This window comes from Grampus griseus, assembly GCF_964374135.1.
Source record: "Grampus griseus genome assembly, chromosome: 14".
Classification (NCBI taxonomy): Eukaryota; Metazoa; Chordata; class Mammalia; order Artiodactyla; family Delphinidae; genus Grampus; species Grampus griseus.
In genome coordinates this window covers 71306374-71331991 of record NC_139008.1, presented here as the reverse complement: position 1 = coordinate 71331991, position 25618 = coordinate 71306374, and the positions used below count along the sequence as shown (strand labels likewise).

Genomic DNA, 25618 nt, shown 5'->3' with positions numbered 1-25618 from the left:
TGTCCATGGCGAATGGACTCCATTGACTCAGAAATGGCAGCTGTGGTTCAGGGAATTGGGGGAGTAGCTTTCAACACACAGGTTCAGGATAGAGAGGGCATGGGACATTATTAAAATTCTTCAGGGGCACCCAGACTGAGAGACAGGTAGGGTAACCCCCTTCTAAGGGTCCCGTGTATCGTTGGAGCATTTTTATAGTTCCTGATTCTTTCTTTGGAGGCAAAATCTGAGCCCCTGGATTGTTTGCCATTGAAGGAAAGAGCCAGACGTAGAGGCAGTAACTGATGGAAGACTCCCCTGCCCCTCACCCAGGTTAGGCAGCCCAAGGCAGTATGGCTGAGTAGCTCCATCAGCCCATCCGAGGCTGGCAATGAACCTAGCACTACAGTGATAAGACAAGAAGCTAGACAGAACAGGTCTCCATGGGAGCGTTTCTATGTTTGTATTCAGAGTACTTCAAAGAGTATTTCAGTTGCTATTACTGTAGCAGATGTCTTTCATGCAAATTTTGATACCTTTCGATGAAGAAGGCTTCATCCGAGTCAGTGGAATGATTCTTTCCACCTCCCCCGTGAAACACCCAGTGCCTTTTAGGCGCATACCTTGTACACGCTGCAGAGAGAGTCTTGAAGTCGCCTTCTTCACACTTGAAGGATTTGTGAGTTCTGCATCTTGATGGGAGGCTGGAATGCCAGGAGTGGACCTCGTAAAGAGTTTGTGTTATTTTAAATATTAGCTCAGCAGGATACCTTGTCTCGGAAGCTGTGCTGGGCTCCCGGCCCTGATCCCTCTACTTGAAGACCAATGGGTTTCAAGATCTCAGGCTTCACGGGAAGCTAAAACTAAGGACTATACTTGTCAAAGCTTTGGGGTCACTGCCTTCAGAGAGCACTGCTTATAATAACCTTTGACATCTTTAAATCAGCTCCGCATTCCTGGGATCCAGCTTGGGGATGGCCATGCCAGGTGGGCAGTGGTCATCTTCCTAAACACCCCTTCAACATCCGGAATTTGTGTTCATTTTTCCTGCCCAGGGCCTAGGGCACGTTCCCTGTTCTCCCGACTCACCCAGCAGGGGCCCTCGAAGGAAGCCTACTTGGGGGTTATTGCACTAAACAGCTGACAAGGAGGCAGGGTCCAAGGCCTGGGCTCTGCAGTACCCTGTGGACCCAGAGGGCGTGGCGGTAGGACCAAGGCACCAGCCTGTCCTCCCAGGTGCCCAGGGCCCAGAGTGTTGGCGGAGGAGTCCCAGGGAGTCATGGGCCCCTGTGTCTCTGGCCTGAGTTAGAAAAGTCATTAATCACCATTACAAACAAAGAATTGAGTCAGTCCAGCCAGTCCTCACCACCAGGTCTGTCTCAGGGGCTGAGTCCCAGCCTGATGCTACTCACGACTTACAGTGGCCTCCACTCCACCTGGACCAAAAGTCTCAGCCTTGCAGGGACTCACAGCGGGTCTACACAGCCCCATTCACCACTCTCGCCCTGTCTCCCATCCTTCCCTCCTTTGCACACTGGCCTCCAGCCACACTGGCCTTCTTGCTGTTCCTCAAATCAACCAGACATGATCCCTCTTTGGGGCCTGTCCTCAAGCTGTTCTGCCTGCCTGGAAAGCTCTTCTCTTAGGTACCCACTTAGCAAACTGTCTTACCTCTGCAGAGTCCTTGCTCAGATCTTACTTTCTCAATGGGACCTGCCCAAAGGTTAATATCACAACCTGTAGCACTCTCTCCCAGCACTCCCGCACCCCTTACTCTGCTGTTGTTTGTTTTCTTTTTGTTCCTTTTCCATGGCACTTATCATCTGCTAACATATTAAATAACTGACATATGTATTATGTGTTTTGTAATTTTCTCCCCTCCTCTCACTGCCCTGCCAACTAGAAGGTAAACTCAAGGAGGGCAGGGATTTGTGTTTGTTTGTTTACTGACATATCCCAAATGCCTAAGAAAATGGCTAGTTTATATGACCGCTCAATACATAATTGTTTTGTGTGTGTGTGTGCGTGTGCGTGTGTGTGTGTGTGTGTGTGTCTTTTTTTTTTTTTTAAGTGTTGGAAAAAAAAATTTTAGGGCAAATTGAGATACACACAGACAAATATATACACACTTTTTATAGATCAGAAAACTCTAAAAGTATATATTTACAAATCGGATTTTCTAAGTTTTATATATTTAAAATTATATATATACAAATCTAAGGGATTTTTTTTAATTTTTGAATTTTATTTAATTTATTTTTTTGTACAGCAGTTCTTATTAGTCATCAATTTTATACACATCACTGTATACATGTCAATCCCAATCGCCCAATTCAGCACACCACCACCACCACCCCCCGCCGCTTTCCCCCCTTGGTATCCAAACATTTGTTCTCTACATCTGTGTCTCAACTCCTGCCCTGTAAACCGGTTCATCTGTACCATTTTTCTAGGTTCCACATACATGCGTTAATATATGATATTTGTTTTTCTCTTTCTGATTTACTTCACTCTGTATGACAGTCTCTAGATGCATCCACGTCTCAACAAATGACTCAATTTTGTTCCTTTTTATGGCTGAGTAATATTGCATTGTATATATGTGCCACATCTTCTTTATCCATTCGTCTGTCTATGGGCATTTAGGCTGCTTCCATGACCTGACTATTGTAAATAGTGCTGCAATGAACATTGGGGTGCCTGTGTCTTTTTGAATTATGGTTTTCTCTGGGTATATGCCCAGTAGTGGGATTGCTGAGTCATATGGTAATTCTATTTTTAGTTTTTTAAGGACCCTCCATACTGTTCTCCATAGTGGCTGTATCAATCTACATTCCCACCAAGAGTGCAAGAGGGTTCCTTTTCTCCACACCCTCTCCAGCGTTTGTTGTTTGTAGATTTTCTGAGGAGGCCCATTCTAACTGGTATGAGGTGAGACCTCATTGTAGCTTTGATTTGCATTTCTCTAATAATGAGTGATGTTGAGCAGCTTTTCATGTGCTTCTTGGCCATCTGTATGTCTTCTTTGGAGAAATGTCTATTAAGGTCTTCTGCCCATTTTTGGATTGGGTTGTTTGTTTCTTTAATATTGAGCTGCATGAGCTGTTTATATATTTTGGAGATTAATCCTTTCTCCGTTGATTTGTTTGCAAATATTTTCTCCCATTCTGAGGGTTGTCTTTTCGTCTTGTTTATGGTTTCCTTTGCTGTGCAAAAGCTTTGAAGTTTCATTAGGTCCCATTTGTTTATTTTTGTTTTTATTTCCATTACTCTAGGAGGTGGATCAAAACAGACCTTGCTGTGATTTATGTCAAAGAGTGTTCTTCCTATGTTTTCCTCTAAGAGTTTTATAGTGTCCGGTCTTACATTTAGGTCTCGAACCCATTTGGAGTTTCTTTTTGTGTATGGTATTAGGGAGTGTTCTAATTCCATGCTTTTACATGTAGCTGTCCAGTTTTCCCAGCACCACTTATTGAAGAGACTGTCTTTTCTCCATTGTATATCCTTGCCTCCTTTGTCATAGATTAGTTGACCGTATGTATGTGGGTTTATCTCTGGGCTTTCTATCTTGTTCCATTGATCTGTGTTTCTGTTTTTCTGCCAGTACCATACTGTCTTGATTACTGTAGCTTTGTCGTATAGTCTGAAGTCAGGGAGTCTGATTCCTCCAGCTCCGTTTTTCTTTCTCAAGATTGCTTTGGCTATTCGGGGTCTTTTGTTTCTCCGTACAAATTTTAAGATTTTTTGTTCTAGTTCCATAAAAAATGCCATTGGTAATTTGTTAGGGATTGCATTGAATCTGTAGATTGCTTTGGACCGTAGAGTCATTTTCACAATATTGATTCTTCCAATCCAAGAACATGGTATATCTCTCCATCTGTTGGTATCATCTTTAATTTCTTTCATCAGTGTTTTATAGTTTTCTGCATACAGGTATTTTCTTTCCCTAGGTAGGTTTATACCTAGGTATTTTATTCTTTTTGTTGAAATGGTAAATGGGAGTGTTTCCTAATTTCTCTTTCAGGTTTTTCATCATTAGTGTATAGGAATGCAAGAGATTTCTGTGCATTAATTTTGTATCCTGCAACTTTACCAAATTCATTGATTAGCTCTAGTAGTTTTCTGGTAGCATTTTTAGGATTCTCTATGTATAGTATCATGTTGTCTGCAAACAGAGACAGTTTTAGTTCTTCTTTTCCAATTTGTATTCCTTTTATTTCTTTTTCTCCTCTGATTGCCGTGGCTAGGACTTCCAAAACTATGTTGAATAATAGTGGTGAGAGTGGACATCCTTGTCTTGTTCCTGATCTTAGAGGAAATGCTTTCAGTTTTTCACCATTGAGAATGATGTTTGCTGTGGGTTTGTCATATATGGCCTTTATTATGTTGAGGTAGGTTCCCTCTATGCCCACTTTCTGGAGAGTTTTTATCATAAATGCGTGTTGAATTTTGTCAAAAGCTTTTTCTGCATCTGTTGAGATGATCGTATGGTTTTTATTCTTCAATTTGTTAATATGGTGTATCACATTGATTGATCTACGTATATTGAAGAATCCTTGCATTCCTGGGATAAATCCCACTTGATCATGGTGTATCAACCTTTTAATGTCTTGTTGGATTCTGTTTGCTGGTATTTTGTTGAGGATTTTTGCATCTATATTCATGAGTGATATTGGTCTGTAATTTTCTTTTTTTGTAGTATCTTTGTCTAGTTTTGGTGTCCAGGTGATGGTGGCCTCATAGAATGAGTTTGGGAGTGTTCCTTCCTCTGCAATTTTTTTGGAAGAGTTTGGGAAGGATGGGTGTTAGCTCTTCTGTAAATGTTTGGTAGAATTCACCTGTGAAGCTCTCTGGTCCTGGACTTTTGTTTGTTGGAAGATTTTTAATCACAGTTTCAATTCATTACTTGTGATTGTTCTGTTCATATTTTCTATTTCTTCATGGTTCAGTCTTGGAAGGTTATACGTTTCTAAGAATTTGTCCATTTCTTCCAGGTTGTCCAATTTATTGGCATAGAGTTGCTTGTAGTAGTCTCTTAGGATGCATTGTATTTCTGCAGTGTAACTTCTCCTCTTTCATTTCTAATTTTATTGACATGAGTCCTCTCCCTCTTTTTCTTGATGAGTCTGGATAATGTGTTATCAATTTTGTTTATCTTCTCGAAGAACCAGCTTTTAGTTTTATTGATCTTTGCTATTGTTTTCTTTGTTTCTATTTCATTTATTTCTGCTCTGATCTTCATGATTTCTTTCCTTCTGCTAACTTTGGGTTTTGTTTGTTCTTGTTTCTTTAGTTCCCTTAGGTGTAAGTTTAGATTGTTTATTTGAGATTTTTCTTGTTTATTGAGGTAGGCTTGTATAGCTATCAACTTCCCTCTTCCTGCTTTTGCTGCATCCCATAGGTTTTGGATTGTCGTGTTTTCATTGTCATTTCTCTCTAGGTTTTTTCTGATTTCCTATTTGATTTCTTCAGCGATCTCTTAGTTATTTAGTAATGTATTGTTTAGCCTCCATGTGTTTGTGTTTTTTACCTTTTTTTTTCCTGTAGTTCATTTTTAATCTCATCGCATTGTGGTCAGAAAAGATGCTTGATATGATTTCAATTTTCTTAAATTTACTGAGGCTTGATTTGTGGCCCAAAATGTGATCTATCCTGCAGAATGTTCCGTGCGCACTTGAGAAGCAAGTGAAATCTGCTGTTTTTGGATGGAATGTCCTATAAATATCAATTAAATCTATCTGGTCTATTGTATCATTCAAAGCTTCTGTTTCCTTATTTATTTTCATTTTGGATGATCTGTCCATTGGTGTAAGTGAGGTGTTAAAGTCCCCCACTATTATTGTGTTACTGTCAATTTCCTCTTTTTTAGCTGTTACCAGTTGCCTTATGTATTGAGGTGCTCCTATGTTGGGTGCATATATATTTATAATTGTTATATCTTCTTCTTGGATTAATCCCTTGATCGTTATGTAGTGTCCTTCCTTGTCTCTTGTAACATTCTTTATTTTAAAGTCTATTTTATCTGATATGAGTATTGCTACTCCAGCTTTCTTTTGATTTCCATTTGCATGGAATATCTTTTTCCATCCCTCACTTTCAGTCTGTATGTGTCCCTAGGTCTGAAGTGGGTCTCTTGTAGACAGCATATATATGGGTCTTATTTTTGTATCCATTCAGCAAGCCTGTGTCTTTTGGTTGGAGCATTTAATCCATTCACATTTAAGGTAATTATCAATACGTATGTTCCTATAACCATTTTCTTAATTGTTTCGGGTTTGTTTTTGTAGCTCCTTTTCTTTTCTTGTGTTTCCCACTTAGAGAAGTTCCTTTAGCATTTGTTGTAGAGCTGGTTTGGTGGTGCTGAATTCTCTTAGGTTTTGTTTGTCTGTAAAGCTTTTGATTTCTCCATTGAATCTGAACGAGATCCTTGCCGGGTAGAGTAATCTTGGTTGTAGTTTCTTCCCTTTCATCACTTTAAGTATATCATGTCACTCCCTTCTGGCTTGTAGAGTTTCTGCTGAGAAATCAGCTGTTAACCTTATGTGAGTTCCCCTGTATGTTATTTGTCGTTTTTCTCTTGCTGCTCTCAATAATTTTTCTTTGTCTTTAATTTTTGCCAATTTGATTGCTATGTGTCTTGGCGTGTTTCTCCTGTATGGGACTCGCTGTGCTTCCTGGACTTATGTGGCAATTTCCTTTCCCATGTTAGGGAAGTTTTCAACTATAATCTCTTCAAATATTTTTTCTGGTCCTTTCTCTCTCTCTTCTCCTTCTGGGACCCCTATAATGTGAATGTTGTTGCGTTTAATGTTGTCCCAGAGGTCTCTTAGGCTGTCTTCATTTCTTTTCATTGTTTTTTCTTTATTCTGTTCTGCAGCAGTGAATCCCGCCATTCTGTCTTCTAAGTCACTTATCCGTTCTTCTGCTTCAGTTATTCTGCTATTGATTCCTTCTAGTGTAGTTTCCATTTCAGTTATTGTATTGTTCATCTCTGTTTGTTTGTTCTTTAACTCTTCTAGGTCTTTGTTAAACATTTCTTGCATCTTCTTGATCTTTGCCTCCATTGTTTTTCTGAGGTTCTGGATCATCTTCACTATCATTATTCTGAATTCTTTTTCTGGAAGGTTGCCTATCTCCACTTCATTTAGTTGTTTTCTGGGGTTTATCTTGTTCCTTCATGTGGTACATAGCCCTCTGCCTTTTCATCTTGTCTATCTTTCTGTGAATGTGGTTTTTGTTCCACAGGCTTCAGGATTGTAGTCCTTCTTGCTTCTGCTGTCTGTCCTCTGGTGGATGAGCTCAATACATAATTGTTAACTCAAGTTGAGTGAATCTTTGGTTTAACTATAATACGCTCAAAGACCCTCTCTAATGTTGTAAATTCAGGTCTAACTTGACCATTTGATGATATCCTACAAAGTTCTAGGCATTTCCAAGGGGTCTTATATACATGGACACATTTCAGATTCACAATGAGCCTTTCCTCTTGGTGATGTAACTGAGTCTTGTTAGAAGTCACCCAGCTGCTAAACATCACAGCTGTAAACCAGCCCTATGGACCCAAGATCATGTCCACACTGTTAAGTCTTCCAGAATTCAGAGTTTTTCTTTTTGTTCTCCTTGAGACTTTACTGATAAAATTCAAAACAATTTCTTTCCATCCCTAACCTCCTCCCAAGTGAAAGGTAGGGGAGGGGTTATATCTATAAAGAAACACAAGAATTTGTGAAGTACACTTTACTATGAGGCAAGAAAAGGAAGGCAGAATCCCAAAGCCAATTTCCCTTCCAGCCTGCAGCTTGGCATCTCCCTACAGTGGATGGATAATGAGGCACAGCTCTGGAAGACCAGGCAGTCAGGTGTCCACCACGTAGGTTTTACTCTCCATCCCCAGCTGAGGACACCAAGTCATTGTCTTTGCAGTAAGCCCCGCTTACGTGTGCCATGTAGAGTCGATGGAATCAGAGGGAGAGCAGAGTGACTAGGAGGGACTGAGGTCCCTGTCTCCAAAGGCATTCTAGATGATTCCCCAATGACCCCTAGCATTGCCTCTAGGGCATGTGTCACTCAGGTGGGACACAAGGAAGAACTGGGTAGAGATGGTTATCATTGACAAGTTAGAACTCCTTGGGAGCCACAGATGCAGAGATGGATCCTACTGGCCACTACAAAGGATCGGGCTGGGAAGGGAAGAAGGTGCCAGAGTCTCTGGGGAGCTGGGACATCGGATCTGTATCTTCATCTGCAGAGGGCATGGGCTTTTTAAAAGGGGAGAAGCCACCTTAGCCCACACTTAGCAACCTCTCAGTTCTGGGGTAGACTGCAGGGGTGGGGTGGGGGGGGTTGGGACATGTGACATGTGTCTCTGCAGAGATAGTAAGCCTGGGTACCACCCCCTGCCAGTGAGCATCCAAAGGAGGGAAGAGAAGCCTGGTCGAGGCGTCAGGAGACCTGGGCTGCCCCTCACGGGTGTCGTCTGGCCCTTCGGCATCAATTCTGTGTCCAGTAGGGGAGGGGAGGCGTTGAAGCTGTGGTCCACAAGTTCCTGCTGCCATTGGCTGGGCTGTGGCCAGGCTGAAGGACAGCATCCCAGTCTCTTATGTGGCAGCTTGGTGGAATCCCCTGAGGCAGGAGAGAGGACCTGGGCAGATAGCAAGCAGCCTGGAGCTGCCTGCAGGCTGGGGAGGAGCCTAACTCCTGGGCTCCACCCCTACGTGGGAGGGAACAGTGTGTTGGAAGCACCAGTTCAACTTGGTTCTTAGCATCCGTGCCACACTCGGCGCTACCAGATGCGTTCCCACAAAACCTGCCTCGTTTTGTCCACTCACCAGTCCTCATTTTACAGATAGGAACCCAAAGTTCAGTGCTGTTTACTACTTGTTCTAGACCATGCATTCTTAACAAGGGTGCTATTGCCCCCAAGAGGTGAAAATTTGTTCTTGGGGTAGGGGTGGTGAAAAAAATCTTCCTCTTCATATGCATTTCACGCTATACGTAAAGTACCAAAACAGTTATGCAGGTATGTGTAGAGTCCATATACAGCTAGACAACATACCTGTAGAATTAAAATTTCATGGGGAAAATTTTGCTAGTCACTCTTGACTATTAAGCCCTTGATCTGTGGCTAATCTGAATCAAGATGTGCAGGAAGTGTAAACTACACACCGATTTCAACCAGTAGGAAAACAGAATGTAAAATATCTCATTAATAACGGTGTGTTGATTATATGTTGAAATAATAACATTGTGGATACCTTAGTTTAAGTGAAATATATTATTAAAATAAATATCACCTATTTCTTTAAAAAAAATTTTAATTTTAAAGAAATATAAATTATTTCTTAGGAAATATAAAATTACAGATGTGGCTCACATTCTATTTCTAGTGGGCAGTACTGCTCCAGACAACCGTCTGTTAAGAGGAAGCATCAGGATTTGCACCTAGGTTTTCTGGTTCCCTCCCAAGCTGTTTTGTAATCCCACAGCTGCCTTCTCAGAGAAGATCTACCTGCTGTGTGACCTTAGATGTGCCTCTTAACCTCTCTGAGCCTTGGTTTCTCCTGACTGTTTGTAAATGGAAAAACTCCCTCTGGCTGTAAGTTTCTATTCTAGACCCAGCTGAGAGCCTAGGGTCACCATAGAATAGGAGGTTCCTAATGACCTATCTCACCAGAAATGACAGTTCCATAAATAGCAATGTCACCTGCTGTGTGTCTGCTTCTGGGGAAATACCACATTTGCAAGATTAGAAGAGGAGCTTCTCACCTGAGACCAACAGAAAAGAGTGTTAGAATAAAAGATCATTTTAATGAAAAAGGAAGAAAAACAAAAGCTTTCATCTCTTGTGGGGAGGAGGAGATACAACCAAAAAAAAAAAAAAAAGACTTTCACAAAGCCTTCCCATAATAATAGGGGCTAATGATACATCTTACAAATGCTGTTCTGCTAGATAGAACTGATGCTCAGATCTCCAGTATGTCCACCCTTTTTTCCCCCTTTCCTAATGCCTAATTTAGGGGAGGTGGGAGAGAAAAGTCAATTCTATTTTAATTTCATGAGAAAAATCCTGAATGAAGGAAAAATGTGATGGAGTGAAACTTGAGCCCTCAGCCCCCTGCTGACCCAGAATGTGTGATTATGTGATCAATGGATTTCTCCAAGGAAAGGCTGTGCAAATCTGCCCCCTGCCTTCACCTTCTGACAAGGAGGCCAGAAGTTCCAAGCTGGAAGGAGGAAGGCTCTGGGGGGCGTGGAAAATTCAGTCAGGTAGAAGCCCACTGGTCTCCCTCCAATCTCCAAATTTACTTCCACCCCAGCTCTCCTTAACTTTGGCATCCCTGTCCCCAGCTCTCTAACCAGGAGCTCTCCCTGTCCTTCCAAACTCCAGGTGTGTCCTCTCACTCCAGCTGACCTTTTGCCAAACAGGTTTCCCCCAGCAGTTTCTGGTCTCCCAGACCCTGGAAGCAAGACTGGCCACTCATCATGGCGCTGAGGCACTCGTCAGAGCACTGAGGTTAGTTAAGCAGGTGGACTCTAGATTCCCACTGCCTGAGTTCCAGGTCTGGCCCTGCCACTTACTACCTGTGAGAACCCTGCAAAATTACTTATTCTCCCCGTGCCTCCGTTTCCTCATCTGTAAAATGGGGAGAATAATGGTACCAGACTCAGAAACTTGTGGTGATTAAATGAGTCATTCATGGACAGCGCTTGGCATGGCTCCTGGCAGAGTTGAATGGCAATAAGTATTAACTCATATTGTATTGCAATGAATTTCTACAAGGAAGTGAGAAGCAGAGGGTTGCGCCTCTGACTTCTGACCTGTGGTTCCATGATTCCAGACTAGCCAATCAATGTGACTTAGCAAACGTTTATTTTTGTTCTTTCTTTTCTAAAATATTTAATTTTAAAATACTTTTAGACTTACAGAAAAATTGCAAAATTAGTACAGTTCCCACAGTGTTAGCATCACACATGGCCACAGTGAAATGTATGAAACCAGGAAATTAACACTGATGAATATTTTAAACTACAATATGTGAATACTGTAATCTACAGACCTTATTTAAGTTTAACTTTGTTTTCCCACTGATGTCCTATTTCCAATCCAGGATCCTACATTGATTGCAATTATTATTATTATGCCTTCGTTTCCCCCTAGTCTGGGACAGCCCCTCAATCTTTGCCTTTTGTGACCTTGGCACTTTTGAAGAGTACTGGTCAGTCATTGTGTAGACTGTTCTTTAATTCAGGTTATGCGTTTTTGGCAAAACTGCCACATAAAGGATATTACTTCCTCCAGAGCCTCTTATCGGGAGGCACCTGATGTCCATATTTCTCATTACTAGAGTTGTTAACTTTGATCACTTGGTTAAGAAGGTAGCATGTATTTATCGAGCATATACTATGTTTCCTTTTGGGGCTACGAAAGTGAATAAAATGGTATCCGTGCTCTCAAGAAACTCTCCAGTCTAATGGACAAATGTTGTTCTACTTACTATTGTTGTGCAACAAACCACCCCCAAATTTAGTGGCATCAAACAACCACCTTATAATGCTCACAGGTTCTGTGGGTCAGGAATTTGAAAAAGCCTGGCCTGTTTCAGCCCCATGACCTCTAGGGGCTCAGCCAAGAAGACTCAAAGGGCCGGGAGTGACTGGTCAGCTGAGAACTGGAAGCATCTGGAGGCTTGCTCAGTTAGCAGTCTGGTGCCTGGACAGTATGACTCAAAGACTTGATTCAGGTGGGCCTCTTCATGTGCCCTGTGCTTCCTCACAGCATGGCCATCCCACAGGCTTAAACTTACACAGCAGTTTAGATGCTGTAGACTTGAGCAACCCCTGTGAACGGGTCAGAAGCTGCATAGCCTTTTTTTTTTTTAATACATTTCTTTCTTTATTTTTGTCTGCATTGGGTCTTCATCGCTGCCCGGGGGCTTTCTCTAGTTGCAACGAGCAGGGGCAACTCTTGGCTGCAGCGCACGGGCTTTTTGTTGTGGTGGCTTCTCTTGTTGCAGAGCACGGGCTCTATGTGCGAGGGCTTCAGTAGTTGTGGCACACGGGCTCAGTAGTTGTGGCTCGCAGGCTCAGTAGTTGTGGCTCGCAGGCTCAGTAGTTGTGGCGCACGGGCTTAGTTGCTCCGTGGCACGTGGGATCTTCCCAGACCAGGGCTCGAACCCGTGTCCCCTGCATTGGCAGGCGGATTCTTAACCACTGCGCCACCAGGGAAGCCCTGCATTGCCTTTTATGATCCAGTCTCAGAAGCCACACAGCACCATTTCCTCCACACTCTGTTGGTCAGAGCAGTCACAAGTTCTCTTAGACTCAAGAGGGAGACATAAGTTCTACCCCGTGGTGGGAGGGCTGTCCAGGATGTGTGGCCATTTTTATAAAGCACCAAAAATGGGAAAGCACTGAAGGGGCTTTCTACTTATACAGAGGTGGAAACTCAGACCCCAGAGGACAAGAGCTTCAGCAACTGAGGCCTCGTTAATGATTAAATACATAATTGAATTGAGTCAGTCCCTCTGTGGGGAGGCAGGCCCAGACAGACCCACTGCAGAGCCCTAGAGCCTGACGGTTGCCGATACCCACAGCCAGTGGTCCCCCTGGCAACTGGTCACATACATGCCCAGAGGGCTAAGGGCAAAGTGGCAGCTCTGGGTGGAAAATGCTGGACTTTGGCATCAGAAGGACTTCATTTCAAACCCAGCTGTACCACATTCTGAGTTTATTACATTTTCGTTATTAATCCTCATTTATTTGCGAACCTCATTGACTTCTACTCTGTGCCAAGCTGGGTGTTGGCAGTTATAGCAACGAATAATTAGCATCCAGGCCTTGCCCTCATGGAAGGATTTCCCCCGGCTATCTCTGCCAGAAAGGCCACGGATGGGGCTGCAGGGTTCCAGGGTCAAGGGATTATTCAACTCCTCTCTCATCTCCATGCCCAGAGCCAGCTGGAGAGGAATTGGTCATGCAACTTAGCAACTTAACCAGGTTAAACTCAGCAGAACAGCAGTCAGCTGAGTGTGAAGTTGGAAGGCAAGCAGCTTATACTTAGAAACCTGAGAAATATTGCAATGCAGAGTACAAGCAATTGGGAATATCACTAGACAGACTCATTAAGTGAAAAGACTTCTATGAAAATAATAAAATCATAGCACCCAGGACACCGCAGCACGAGATTAAAAGCTGAAAGGAGGTTTAAGCTTCATATTATTAAGCTGCATTATGACAGTTTAGGAAGAAAAAGCTTAGAGCCATCAGAGTTGAAGGTGGCCCTGTTATGGGAATCTGACAGCATCTTTGAAATTCAGAGCAGGTTGAGAGAGTGAACTGTCAGAATATCCCTCCCCTCTGGGGGAGAGGAGGAAACGGAGAAGTAGTCCAGTGGTGAGGCTTGGAGGGGCTGAGATGCTAGTAGGGGGATCATGTATTGACAGAAAGACACCACCTGAAGTCTGCCTGGGATCTGAGGGGCAGGGTGGTGATTTAGGGAAGAGAGTGGGGCGTGCATGGAAAGCACTCAATACATGTTAATTCTTGTTATTATCACCTACTGGCCAACTTTTCAGTTTTGGTTGCTGGGTGGTGAATACTAATGACCCTGGACCAGTTGTATTCGGAGCTTGCTTTCTCCTAGTGTTTGATCCCAGAGCCACCAGGAAACCATCTGAAAGCGGAAAACAGGATATTGATTGGAAATCAGCAAAAGCCAAGTTGGGCAAACATCTTTTAATCCTGGCGACCAAGGGAGTCCACACAAGACTAGGACAAGCTCCCTGTAGGGTGACAGCAAGACTTTTGTGCCCAGCAAATTGCAGGCATCATTCCCTGTGCTGGCAGCGCCTGGAAAGGAGCATAGCCCAGGCAGACCCTGGCCTAGCCAGCCCAGCCCACAGTCTGGGCCCCTTACTTCGGAGCTCAGCCTTAGGAACCAGAGAAGCCTGGCAGGGCCTACCCAGGGATCTGTGCCCCATCCAATAGTTAGTAGAGCACTTTGGCTGGTGAGGTTACAAAATACATCCTAGTAACGCAATTCTTGGTATGTGGTGGATCTAGGTTTCAATAAGGTTCTGCAAGGCTAAAATCCAATGGTCTCCCCTCCCCGACTCTTCTCATTCTTGAATGTCAGCAGCATCAGAAGGATCTGGACATTCACAGATCTTCCCCAGTAGTTCCCTGAAAAGACTCATCCCCCTTCGGGCCCGGTGCCACGTGTGCGCTCTACCTCATTCCTACATCTCTAGGGACCTTACCCTTCACCAGCCAGAACTCAGCAGCTCTCAGATTCACCCCCTTCTCTCCATCTCCTCAGCTTCCAGTCCGAACCAGGCCTTCTTTGTCACCTGTCATCTGGATGACAGTCAGGCCCTGACTGTTCCTCCAGTCAGTTCAGAACCCCGTACCCTCGCCAGCGAAGGTGCCTCTGCAAATTGAACATACATGAGCATCACCTGGAGAACTTGTTAAAATGCAGGTTCCTGGACCCAACCCCAGACATTTTGATCAGTAGGTCTGAGATGGGCCCCTGATCTGCATCTCTAACAAGCTCCTGGGCGATGCTGATGGTATTTTGTCTATAGACCACAATTTTAGTAGCACTATTCTTAAATACATGTATGATGCTGTATCCCTCCCATTTAATGACTTTATACTGCCCTCAAGACAAAATCCAAGCATTTGAACATTCACGTAAAGACTTCCATGACCTGACCTCAATGCAGGACTGTCACAAACCGTTGCATGGGTTGTACACTATACCACCAAGGGGATGAAACCCACTAAGCTACCTCCTGTGTCTGTCAGGAGGGCTATGACTAGGCATTAAGAAAGGCATATTGGGTTTCCCTGGTGGCACAGTGGTTGAGAGTCTGCCTGTCGATGCAGGGGACATGGGTTCGCGCCCCGGTCCGGGAAGATCCCACATGCCGCGGAGCAGCTGGGCCCCTGAGCCATGGCCTCTGAGCCTGCGCGTCCGGAGCCTGTGCTCTGCAACGGGAGAGGCCACAACAGCGAGAGGCCCGCGTACCGCAAAAAAAAAAAAAAGGCATATTTTTTCCTTCTCACAATGGTACTTTCAGCTCACTGAAATACAGGGGGCTGGGATTGGGGGTTGGGGGTCAGCATCTGCCTAGAGAAATGCCTTTTTCTTATTTGCACAAAATCACTCATAGGTCAGTAGCCATCCTGCCCAAGGGCATCTCTCTGGCCTCTTCCTTCACTCTCTGACTCCCATCACTTCCCCCCATCCCCTCTCCCACCCCCTTCATCTGTCTATAACACCTTCACACTCTATGGTGAAGACCTCTGGACCTCAGAAGCCTTCTCTATTAGATGCTCCCAAGAACCATTTCCCCTTCCTTCAAAGCAGTAATCTACACGTGCCTTTATGACTCATTCCTGTGGTCATGCCCATCTCCTGCACTGGACTGTAAGTTTCTGAAGGCTCTCCAGTTCTTAGCACAGGGCCAAGTCCAGAGCTCACTGAATATTTGTTGTAGATTCTATTCTGCAGCCCCAGAGACCTCACAGGTACCAAAATCCAGCATGCCACCTTTTGTTGTGGTTTCTTAAACATTTTATTTTGAAATAATTCTAAATTTACCCCCAAAAAAGTTGCAAAAATAGTACAGGGAGTTCCGTACCCTTCACACAACTTCCTCGAATGTTAACATCTTCCCTAGCCGTGGTATGTTTATCAAAACTGAGACTTCACAGGGGCGTCCCTGGTGGCACAGTGGTTAGGAATCCACCTGCCAATGCAAGGGACACGGGTTCAAGCCCTGGTCCGGGAGGATCCCACGTGCTGCAGAGCAACTAAGCCCGTGCGCCACAACTACTGAGCCTGCGCTCTAGAGCCCACAAGCCACAACTACTGAGCCTGCGCACCACAACTACTGAAGCCCGTGCGCCTAGAGCCCATGCTCCGCAACAAGAGAAGCCACTGCAATGAGAAGCCCACGCACTGCAACAAAGAGTAGCCCCCACTCGCCGCAACTAGAGAAAGCCCTCGCTCAGCAACGAAGACCCAACGCAGCCAAAAATAAATAAATTAATTAATTGAAAACAAAAACTGAGACTTCACATCTGTGCATTACTATTGACTGAACTCCAGACTTTTCTTTTTTTCCCCAGATTTCCCAAGCTTTTCCCTAGGTGTTTTTTTCTCTTTCTAGGTTCCCACATACCATTGAGGTGTTGTGTCTCCTTATTTTCCTCGAATCTATGACAGTTTCTCGGGCTTTTCTTTTCTTTTTTTTTTGCAGTACACGGGCCTCTCACTGCTGTGGCCTCTCCCGTTATGGAGCATAGGCTCTGGACGCGCAGGCTCAGTGGCCATGGCTCACGGGCCCAGCTGCTCCGCGGCATGTGGGATCTTCCCGGACCGGGGCACGAACCCGCGTCCCCTGCATCGGCAGGCGGACTCTCAACCACTGCGCCACCAGGGAATTCTCGGGCTTTTCTTGTCTTTATGACTCTGACATTTTTTAAGAGTGATGACCATTTCTCAGTCTGGGCTAGTCTGATATTATCTCATGGGTGGACGGAGGTTCTGGGGAAGAAGACCACAGATGGTATGTATGCTTCCCATCACATACCAGAGAGCCCTTGATCTCAACGTGACTGACTTGTCATTGGCAACGTTGACCTTGATCCTTTGGTTAAGCCCTTGTCTGCCAGATCTCTTCGCGTTAAAGCTACATTTTCCCCTTTTCCATCGTAAGTCACTAGCTCCAGCCCACACTCAAGGAGAGAGAAATTAGGCTCCACCTTCTGGGCGGAGGGTTATCAAAGAACTTGTGGTCTTATTATATTTGGGGAGAGATGAGGTTATGCAAATATTCCATTTCTCCTTCATTTCACCCACCCACTTTAGCATTCAGTAGTGAATCCTACCTTCAGCAACTATCACTGTGATATGCCAATGGTGAATTTCCAGTTCCTTCCAGCGTGCTGTTCTAGGATACTTTTCCTTGGCATGTGCCGTATTTCATACTTCTTCTGCTCAATCGCCTTCATGCTTTAGGGCTCAGATCCAGCATTCTCAGCCCTGGCTGCCCAATCAAATCTCCTGGAGAACTTTAAAAATGTACTGATGTCCAGGTCTTTGTAGCCAAAACGTTCGATTCAATTAGTGTGGAGTGGGTGCAGGCATTGGTACTTTTTGAAAGATCTTCAGGGCATGTGCTTTGGAATCCAGGCTGAGGACCACTAGCCTAGCCCAATGCTCTTGCAGCTTCTCTGGGATGCTGTCCTCACTCTCTCTGGCAGAAGCAGTTACTCCCAGATCTGTATTCCCAAAGGCTTTGGTTACCTGCAAGATCTACCAATGCCTCTGTTGGTCCCCAAAGTCAGGAACTGGGTCTTCTTCACCAGTGTTTCTCAAGAGCTCAGAACAGAGTCCAGCACAGAATTGGTTCTTGGTGAACATCTGTTGATGGAGAGAATGATTCAGTCACAATGGAAGCAAAAGCTGTGTGCAGAAGTGGCAAGTCCCTGCACTCCCTCACTGGCTCAGCAGTGTTAGAAACCCAGGAACAGCAATATGTGTGTTGGTCATAATCATTTTTCTGCTCTTACTCTACTCCTCAGCTCTCTAGGAAATACAAGGGTCCAATGGCCAAGAAGTCACTGGCATGTACATTGCGGCCATCTGTGCGTTCACACTGTTCTTCAGAAGGAAACATGTTCGCATTTTATCTTTAAATTGTCAGCGAACCAAAGCATCAACACTACACTTCTAACAAGAGGAGATTACCTTGAACTGGTCTCCTTTTATACATTTGCCTTGGAAGTCAAGAAGATGGAAGAGACCATGCCTGTAAACACTTTTACAATAGGTAAAAAAAGAGGGACAAAAGATTTTAACCAGTTGTTCTGAGTTTTAAAAAAATTAACCTTTATCCATTGAACTGACCAAGTCAATCTATTTTACCTGTAGCCTTGTTAAAACTCTGCTATCTTGAGACTTCCAGAAAATGGACTGGAAACCATCTGGAGAAAGTCAGGAGCAGATGGAATGGATAACATAGGGTACTGAACCCTCCCTTCCCCAAAAGGTTTAGGATGAAGACACCACATGTATAGTAGCAAGAGGAGAGGATGCTAAGCTATAGAGGGTGCTTCTGCATCTTCAAGCTGTAGGTGGGCAGGTCTTGACCCAGTTTATGCTATCAGCACTGACAATCGATGCCACTGTGGGTTTGTTTCCTCAATAGGGGTCATCTGTTAGGGCATGAGCTCTTTGAATAGCAATCAGGTCCTTCCAGGGCATCCCTGTGTTTCCAAATAGACTTATCCAGGTTCTTGCTGCATCGTGGTACCCACTGTGGTGAAACCGAGGCATCAGAGAACACTTCGTGAATGGCGGGTCACCATCTGTCCTTCCAGCAAGCTGCCTGATTGCACGCAGAGCTGTCCTCACCCTGGCTCGCACTTGGACCATGTCACCTCTCTTGGCCTCAGTTTCCTCAGCTGAGGAATGGGAATAACCATAAAGAATCCACACCATCTTTTTTTAAGGATTAAATGAGATGAATTTTATGTGAGTCCCTCTTCACAGTGCCTGGCACAGAGTAAGTGCTCCAAAATGGTGTTTTTTTCATGACTGCATCTTCTAACAACCTGCTTCTGAGTCCTGGCCACTTCCCTCAGCTCTACTTTATCTCATATCTTCCCTTAACCACCATCCACCAACTCATCCTCAGGCCCAGAAACTTGTCAACTGCTCTCTTTGAACGTGGAACCTCTGTGGTCTAACCCTGTACCTGGCCCAGTGCCTGGAGCACAGCCTGGCTCAATCTAAGCACGTTCAATACGCAAGCAGGCCCTTCCTGATGGGCTCTTTGAGGGAAATTGTTTTCTGTTCTCCCCACCCGTCTTGCCCCCTCCTCGTCAGCCCACGGTGGAAGGGCTGCCTGTTCTTCCCAAGATGTTCCCTGGTCCATGGCAGCTGGCGCCTTGATGCACAGGCTAAAGTCACTCATGGACTCCCCCCTGGGGCCTTACTTCTGAACAAAGGGGCTGCCTTCCAGGAGTAAAGAAGCTGCAGGTCATTCTGCAATATAAATCAAGACAGAAACTGGAATTAAAAGGAGTATTTTACCCTTCAAGAGCCCAAGACTCTAGGAGGTTAAGCAAATTGCTCAAGCCGCATAGCCTGGTTTGATCATTCATTCATTTATCCAAGGGGAAAAATGCGGAGCAAAAACCACATAAGATCTTTGCTCTCTTAGAGCTTAAAGTCTAGTCCAGGGCTCAGCAGACTCTTCCTATACACGGTCAGAGAGTAAATATGTTAGACTCTGTGGAGTTACAACTACCTAATTCTGCCTTTGTAGCGTGTCAGCAGTTATCACAGACAGTACAGAAATAATGGTGGGGCTGTGTTCTGGTCAGATTTTATTTACAAAAAGAGACGATGAACCAAATCTGGCTTTCAGGCTTTACTTTTTCGACTTCTGGGCTGATGGCAAAGGGACTCATCAATGAAATAATTTCATGGTTCAGTATAAAAGTAGTGGGGAGTCAGTAACAAGGTGAAGGGAAGGAAAAAAGTGTCTGAGCTGGCAGAATAGCTGGTGCAAAAGCCCTGTGGCAAAAGGGACCATGGCTCTTTTCAGACACTGAAATGAGGCCTAGAATGCAAGATAGAAGGGCAGGAGGGGACTTCCCTGGTGGTCCAGTGGATAAGCCTCCACGCTCCCAATGGCAGGGGGCCTGGGTTCCATCCCTGGTCAGGGAACTAGATCCCACATGCACACTGCAACTAAGAGTCCGCATGCCACAACTAAGACCTGGCGCAGCCAAAATAAATAAATAATGAATATTTTTTTTAAAAAAAGATAGAAGGGCAAGAGAGGCCAGCTCATGCAGTGAGGTGATGGAGAACCACAGGGTAAGAATGTGGTCCTAATTCCGAATGCTGTGGGAAACCATTGCCCTTTTGATTCCAGGGGGTGACTGGATTCTTGTTATGAAGGGCTCACTCTGGCTTGTGGCTGGGGATCCCACTGAGAGCGACCAGGAGAGACCGGGGTGGCCCTGAGCACTTCATTGCAGCCAGAGCGCCATCCCTGGAGCCCAGGGCTGTTGTGCAGCTCAGCACTCTTTCCCCTACTACCTCCTTACTTTATGTTTGCTATTCTAACAAATCTTCCTCTCTCTCCACTTCCAAGTGAAGAGTCACATTGCAGGATGCATTTTACGGTCCCAGCTCCATCCCATTCCATTTTTCTCACCTTCCTTCTTTCCCCCCGCCCCCCAGCCCGATCCCGCACTAACTTCGTAAAACTTGAAAGTTAAATTTTTCAAAGACTGTTTCTGACAAAGCAGTGGGAATTAGATTTGGTGAAGTCCTTCATAAAAAATTGAAGACACGCTATATTAACATACATTGATTTATTCATAGTGTTTCATTACAAGTAAGTGAGGATCCTGTAATAGCAGGAAAGGTTAGGAGAGCAGGGGAGCACAGTATATTATATTGACAGCTAGGTGGAAATTGAGTCGCTTCTGGATTGAATTTGGAGCACAGAAAAGGAATTGGCTAGTAAATAAGGCATGAATTTTACCACCCATTGTCTGTATATCAATGTAGTTGCCATCAGCCCAGGCAGGGGACGGGGGCAGAATTTGCAAAGGATGTTCCAGCACGTCTTCTCCCCTGGTGGCCTGGGTTAGCAGACACACCAGAGCTCTCCAAACATCTGCCGCCTTCTGCCGCTGGGGAAAACTGGAATCCAGCTGCACACAGCTCTCCTGTTTGTTCACCACTGTCCAGTCAACACGGGACTCTTCTTGGTTCTCCCAAGCCTTTCCCCACCCCAGGTCTTTGCCTGGTTAGCTCCCTCTGCCTAGAATCTAGAGTGCTCCTAGACTCTGTATCACCCCCAGGTATTAGTTCAGTTCTCCCCTGAGATACCTCCCTGAACACTTCGCCTTAGTTTGGCATTTCTCAGAAGCAGAGCCTGAGGCAAGGATTTGAGCACGAGCAGATTATGAAGTGTGGGAAATACTAGGGAGTGGGGAAGGGAGAGAAAGTAGGCAACGATGGGTGTGTTTTCCAGTCAACTACCTATGGAGGCAAGTGGAGTGGCATCCCTCGGGGAAATCCCAGGGATGCTGCGGGGGTATCACAAGAGGAACCGTGGAATGTATTTATCAACTCCCATTAATCCAGTCTCGGGGGGGTGTGAATTAACCAGCACTTCCTGTGCGTACCCAGGGGAAAAGCCCTCAGACAAAGAGAGGCAGGTGTTTGCAGTGCTTGCCTTTGAGAAGGGCTGGAGTAGGCAGGGTGACCAGGCCCCCCAGGGATCTGCTAGATGGGCGCCCCTGCCAGCTCTGCTAGCACAATGGCCAGTTCCTTCAGTTCTGTACGTTTCTCCTCCTGGGCTCACTGTGCTTCAGGCAAAGTCTGGCCTCTGTCCTCGACATGTGACATCAGTTGCTACACTGCACTGCTCCTGCTTCATAGGGGAGAGAGGTTACTGCTTTCTCCAGAACATTTGGTGCCCTAGCCAGAAACAGCCAACTGCTTATTTTTGAAGTAAAGTTGGTATATTACCTTTTCTGCCTGGCTTTGGCCTTCCTGACAAGCATGGGACATTCCTGACAAAAGACAAAGTGATGTGAGGTGTCTGTGTAGTTGACTTACCTCGTTCTGGAACAGAAGACCTTGAGGACAGGGCCTAGCTTGTGTCCATTGCATCCATTTGCTAGGGCATGGGAGCACACAGTGCAGGTCCTGGAATAGTACAGGAGTATGCGGGGAATGGTTGTGGAGGAGCAAATGAGTGAACGAATGAAACTCAACAGATCTGGGTTTAGTCTTGGGTCAGTGATAGGACACCGAATAACCGTGACAATGCCTGCCAGGTGGCTGCATGTGACAGCAGCATGAATCTCACACAGGACGTTGAGAGAAAGAAGCTGACGCTAAAGAGTACACTCTGTATGATTCCATTTAGATAAAGTTCAAAGCCAGGCAGAGCTAGTCTATGCTGTTAGAAATCAAGGTAGAGGGTATCCGTGCTGGGGGGAGGAGGGAAAGGATTGGAAGGGGGCATGAGGGGAAAATCTCGGGTCTGGTAATGTTGTGTCTCTTGATTGGGTGTGGTTAGATGGTCCTGTCCAGTTAGTAAAAATTCATTGAGCTGTATAATTTTCTGTATATATATTATACTCTAATAAAACACTTTTAATAGAACAAACTAGATAAACAAAAAAACCCTGAGTTTGCCTCTTTAACAACTGTGTAATTTAGAAATGTGCTTCTCAGAGTGTGATCCTTGGGGGCCAGTGCCAGGGATGCCAGCTGTTTTGTTACATTCACAGCAGGATAAGTGCAGAAGTTGAAAGTGAGCATCTAGAAACTTTTGAGGGCCTTGACGTTGCTGTGACACCTGTATGTGTGGTCAGTGGACACGCCTCCTTGCACATAACGTAGAACAGTTTGGTTGTTGCCAAACTCACATGATGAGTCACGTGTGATGTGTTTTTCGGATCATTATGGGTCTGCAGTGGACTGGGAAACGACTGGGTCTTCACCACAGATATTTTGAAAAGCGCTGGTTTAATACAAATTGTTGCCAGTTGAGCCTCAGCTTCTCCAACATTAAAATGAGAATAAATACTCTGACGTACGCAAGGTTTTAGGGAAGAAAAACTAGATAATGCACAAGAAAGCGCCAGAGAGCGCCATGTGCAGTAGGGGGTGCATGAGCTGCAGGGTTTTTTTTTGGTTTTTTTTTTTTGTTTTTTTGCGGTACACGGGCCTCCCACTGTTGTGGCCTCTCCCGTTGTGGAGCACAGGCTCCGGACGCGCAGGCTCAGCGGCCATGGCTCATGGGCCCAGCCGCTTCACGGCATGTGGGATCTTCCCAGACCAGGGCACGAACCCATGTCCCCTGCATCGGCAGGCGGATTCTCAACCACTGCGCCACCAGGGAAGCCCGTGAGCTGCATTTTTAACTAGGCTTCCAGATAATTCTTATCAGGATGCTACACTTGGACACTGCTCTATGGCCACATTGTCCAATGTGATGGCCAGTAGCCACACGGGGTCCCTGCGCTTTTGAAATGTGGCTAGTCCAAATGGAGACGCACCATATGGTAAAATATATACTTGATTTCTAAGACCTAATATGAATAAAAGAATATAAAATATTTCATTAATTTTTATGTTGATTGCAGGTTGAAATGATAATATTTTACATCTACTGGGTTTAACAAAATGTATTACTAAAATTAATTTTACTTTATGATCTTACTTTTTTTCCTTTAATGTGACTATTAGAAAATTGAAAATTATGTATGTGGCTTAAATTTTACTTCTATTGGATAGCGCTGCTCCAGAGCACTGGGAGGCTGGGATCATCTGTAAGGTGGATGCTAACAGCAGAAGTGCTGACCAAGCTCACACGCCTCCTGCTTTCCTCCCCTGTTGTTCCTCCATATGGACTCCACCCAGCTTCCTGGGTGAGGCACTGATATGTTTGTTTGCCGGCTCCTTGTACAGATCAACTACAAGGCCGTGGGCTCATTGGACCCGAGTGCCGACCTCTCCAGCCAGAGGGGCAAAGTGTTCAAGCTTCGGAATGAAACCCACCACCTCTTTGTGGGTCTGTACCCCGGGACCACCTACTCCTTCACCATCAAGGCCAGCACAGCAAAGGGCTTTGGGCCCCCTGTTACCACCAGGATCGCCACCAAAATTTCAGGTATCTGTTCTAGGAAGGGGAAAGGAAGAAAGGTGGTGGTGGTGGTTTTTTCCATTCCTAATATTCCTGGGAGTGAAAAAGGGCAGAGCCAACCGTCACCATGTGACTTTGGAGCAGCAAGGACAATGCAGTCCCTTGTGTGTCAGTGCTGTAATCTCATGAAGAAATCCTAATCCATGAACTTCCTAAAGTATAAAAAAATATATCAATTAGACTAGACCAGAGGGAATGCTGAGTGATTCACCAAATAATTTATCTAGCACACAGTTGCCTTAAATAGTACATTTTCCCCACACAGATTGGTTTGTAAAAATGTGATTGATTTTCAAGAGTATTCCTTTTGACAGTGCAAGGCACAGCACAGGTTCTCATCAAACGTCTGATGAACGAATGAACAAACAAATGAGTGAATGACTGTTACAGAGCCATAGCAGTCCAGGATGTCACCTGCCATCACCAGTAGGGTGGCCTCCCCCACCAGACAGCATCAAAGCAGAATTATCTCAGACCCCGTTTTTACAATTTACATTTTTTCAGAATACGCGTGCAGTTCTCGTCTGCATCCACATTTTGCATAGATACAGACCCACCGTGTTTTTTGTAGCTTAATGTTTCCACTTATCCTTAAACCATAAGCATCTTCCATGTTGCTACATTGTTTTCATTGTAATGTTTTGTCAAGTGGACGGACGTAATTTAATTAAACATTCCCCTGTGGTTGTATATATTGGGTGCTTCCATGTTTTTATAAAATAACGCTTCAATAAACATGTTACAGAATAAAGTTTAATTCCTTGGCTCGGATTATGACTTTAGGATTAAATTCCAGAAATTGAGATACTGAATTAAAACCGATGTGGGTTTAATAGCTCTTAATACAAATGGCTAAATTACCTTCCCAAGGGATTAGATTTAGTTACACTTCCATCAGAAGGGAGGATCTCAGGAAGAAAAAAAAGATAAGAGGGACTAATTCATCACTGCTGTAATTTGCATTTGCATTTTAAATACGTTTAGGGTTGACATTCACATCTGCATTCACATCTTTAAGTACTTATATCTCCTGCATTCATCTGTTTATTTCGTGTGGAACTTCTTGATTCACGAGGGTTACCAGCCACATCATTGCTACCCTTCTCCAGACTCTTCTGTACCTTGAAGGAACCTACAGGCAGGTTGGAAGTCAGGGCCTCCTTTGCTGAAAGCCTGGGAGGCCATGTGACTCTCATCCTACCCTTCCCCAAACACCTCCCTTCTAGGCATCCTGAGTGTCTCGAGGGAGGTGATGAGAGGGGTTTGGGACCTTTGCTAAGCTCCCTTCTCTCTGTTCTCTGTCCAGCTCCATCGATGCCTGAATATGACACAGACACCCCACTGAATGAAACAGACACGACCATCACAGTGATGCTGAAGCCCGCTCAGTCTCGGGGAGCCCCTGTCAGGTGAGGAGGGTGCTTAACCTGGCGTTTGCCATTTTCCTTCTCTGCACCGGGCACGCCTCCAGCTGAATGATGTCACTGGCAATGCCCATAGGCCGGCCAGGAGCAAGGCTTCCTGGAGGAAAAGGGTCCGCAGCCCCAAGCCCCGTTCAGAGGGGCTACTGAGCCAGGAGCTCTGTCTCCCTACTGTGGGCCACTGGGGCTGGTTTAGCGGGAATGTGCTGATGGGGACCTGAGGAGGGCTGGGAGAGAACTTTCTGGAACACATCTATGGTAAATGTATTTAGTCCGTTTGGAGGCCCAGAAACACGGCATCCTGGCAAGATCACCTTTACGTGTCCAACTGCCATTAACAGACAAGTAGACAGATTCACTGAATGCTGAAAACAACCTGCTCAGAGGTTATGAGTTGGACACGACCTCAGGGCTGGTCCAGTTTATGGCCTTGGTGTTCCACAGTGGACTTGAATTCAG

At 45.1% G+C, this 25618-nt stretch overlaps 1 protein-coding gene across 1 annotated transcript in view; it reads left to right on the top strand.

The window, feature by feature from the left end:
• The window catches only part of PTPRT (protein tyrosine phosphatase receptor type T), a gene marked incomplete at both ends in the record, with an annotated part of 1086576 nt that overhangs the window by 779707 nt on the left and 281251 nt on the right, over positions 1–25618 (top strand). Inside the window, 2 exon segments of the mRNA XM_082671082.1 lie at positions 23504–23705; positions 25045–25147. Of these exon segments, the coding sequence (XP_082527208.1) occupies positions 23504–23705; positions 25045–25147 (305 nt within the window).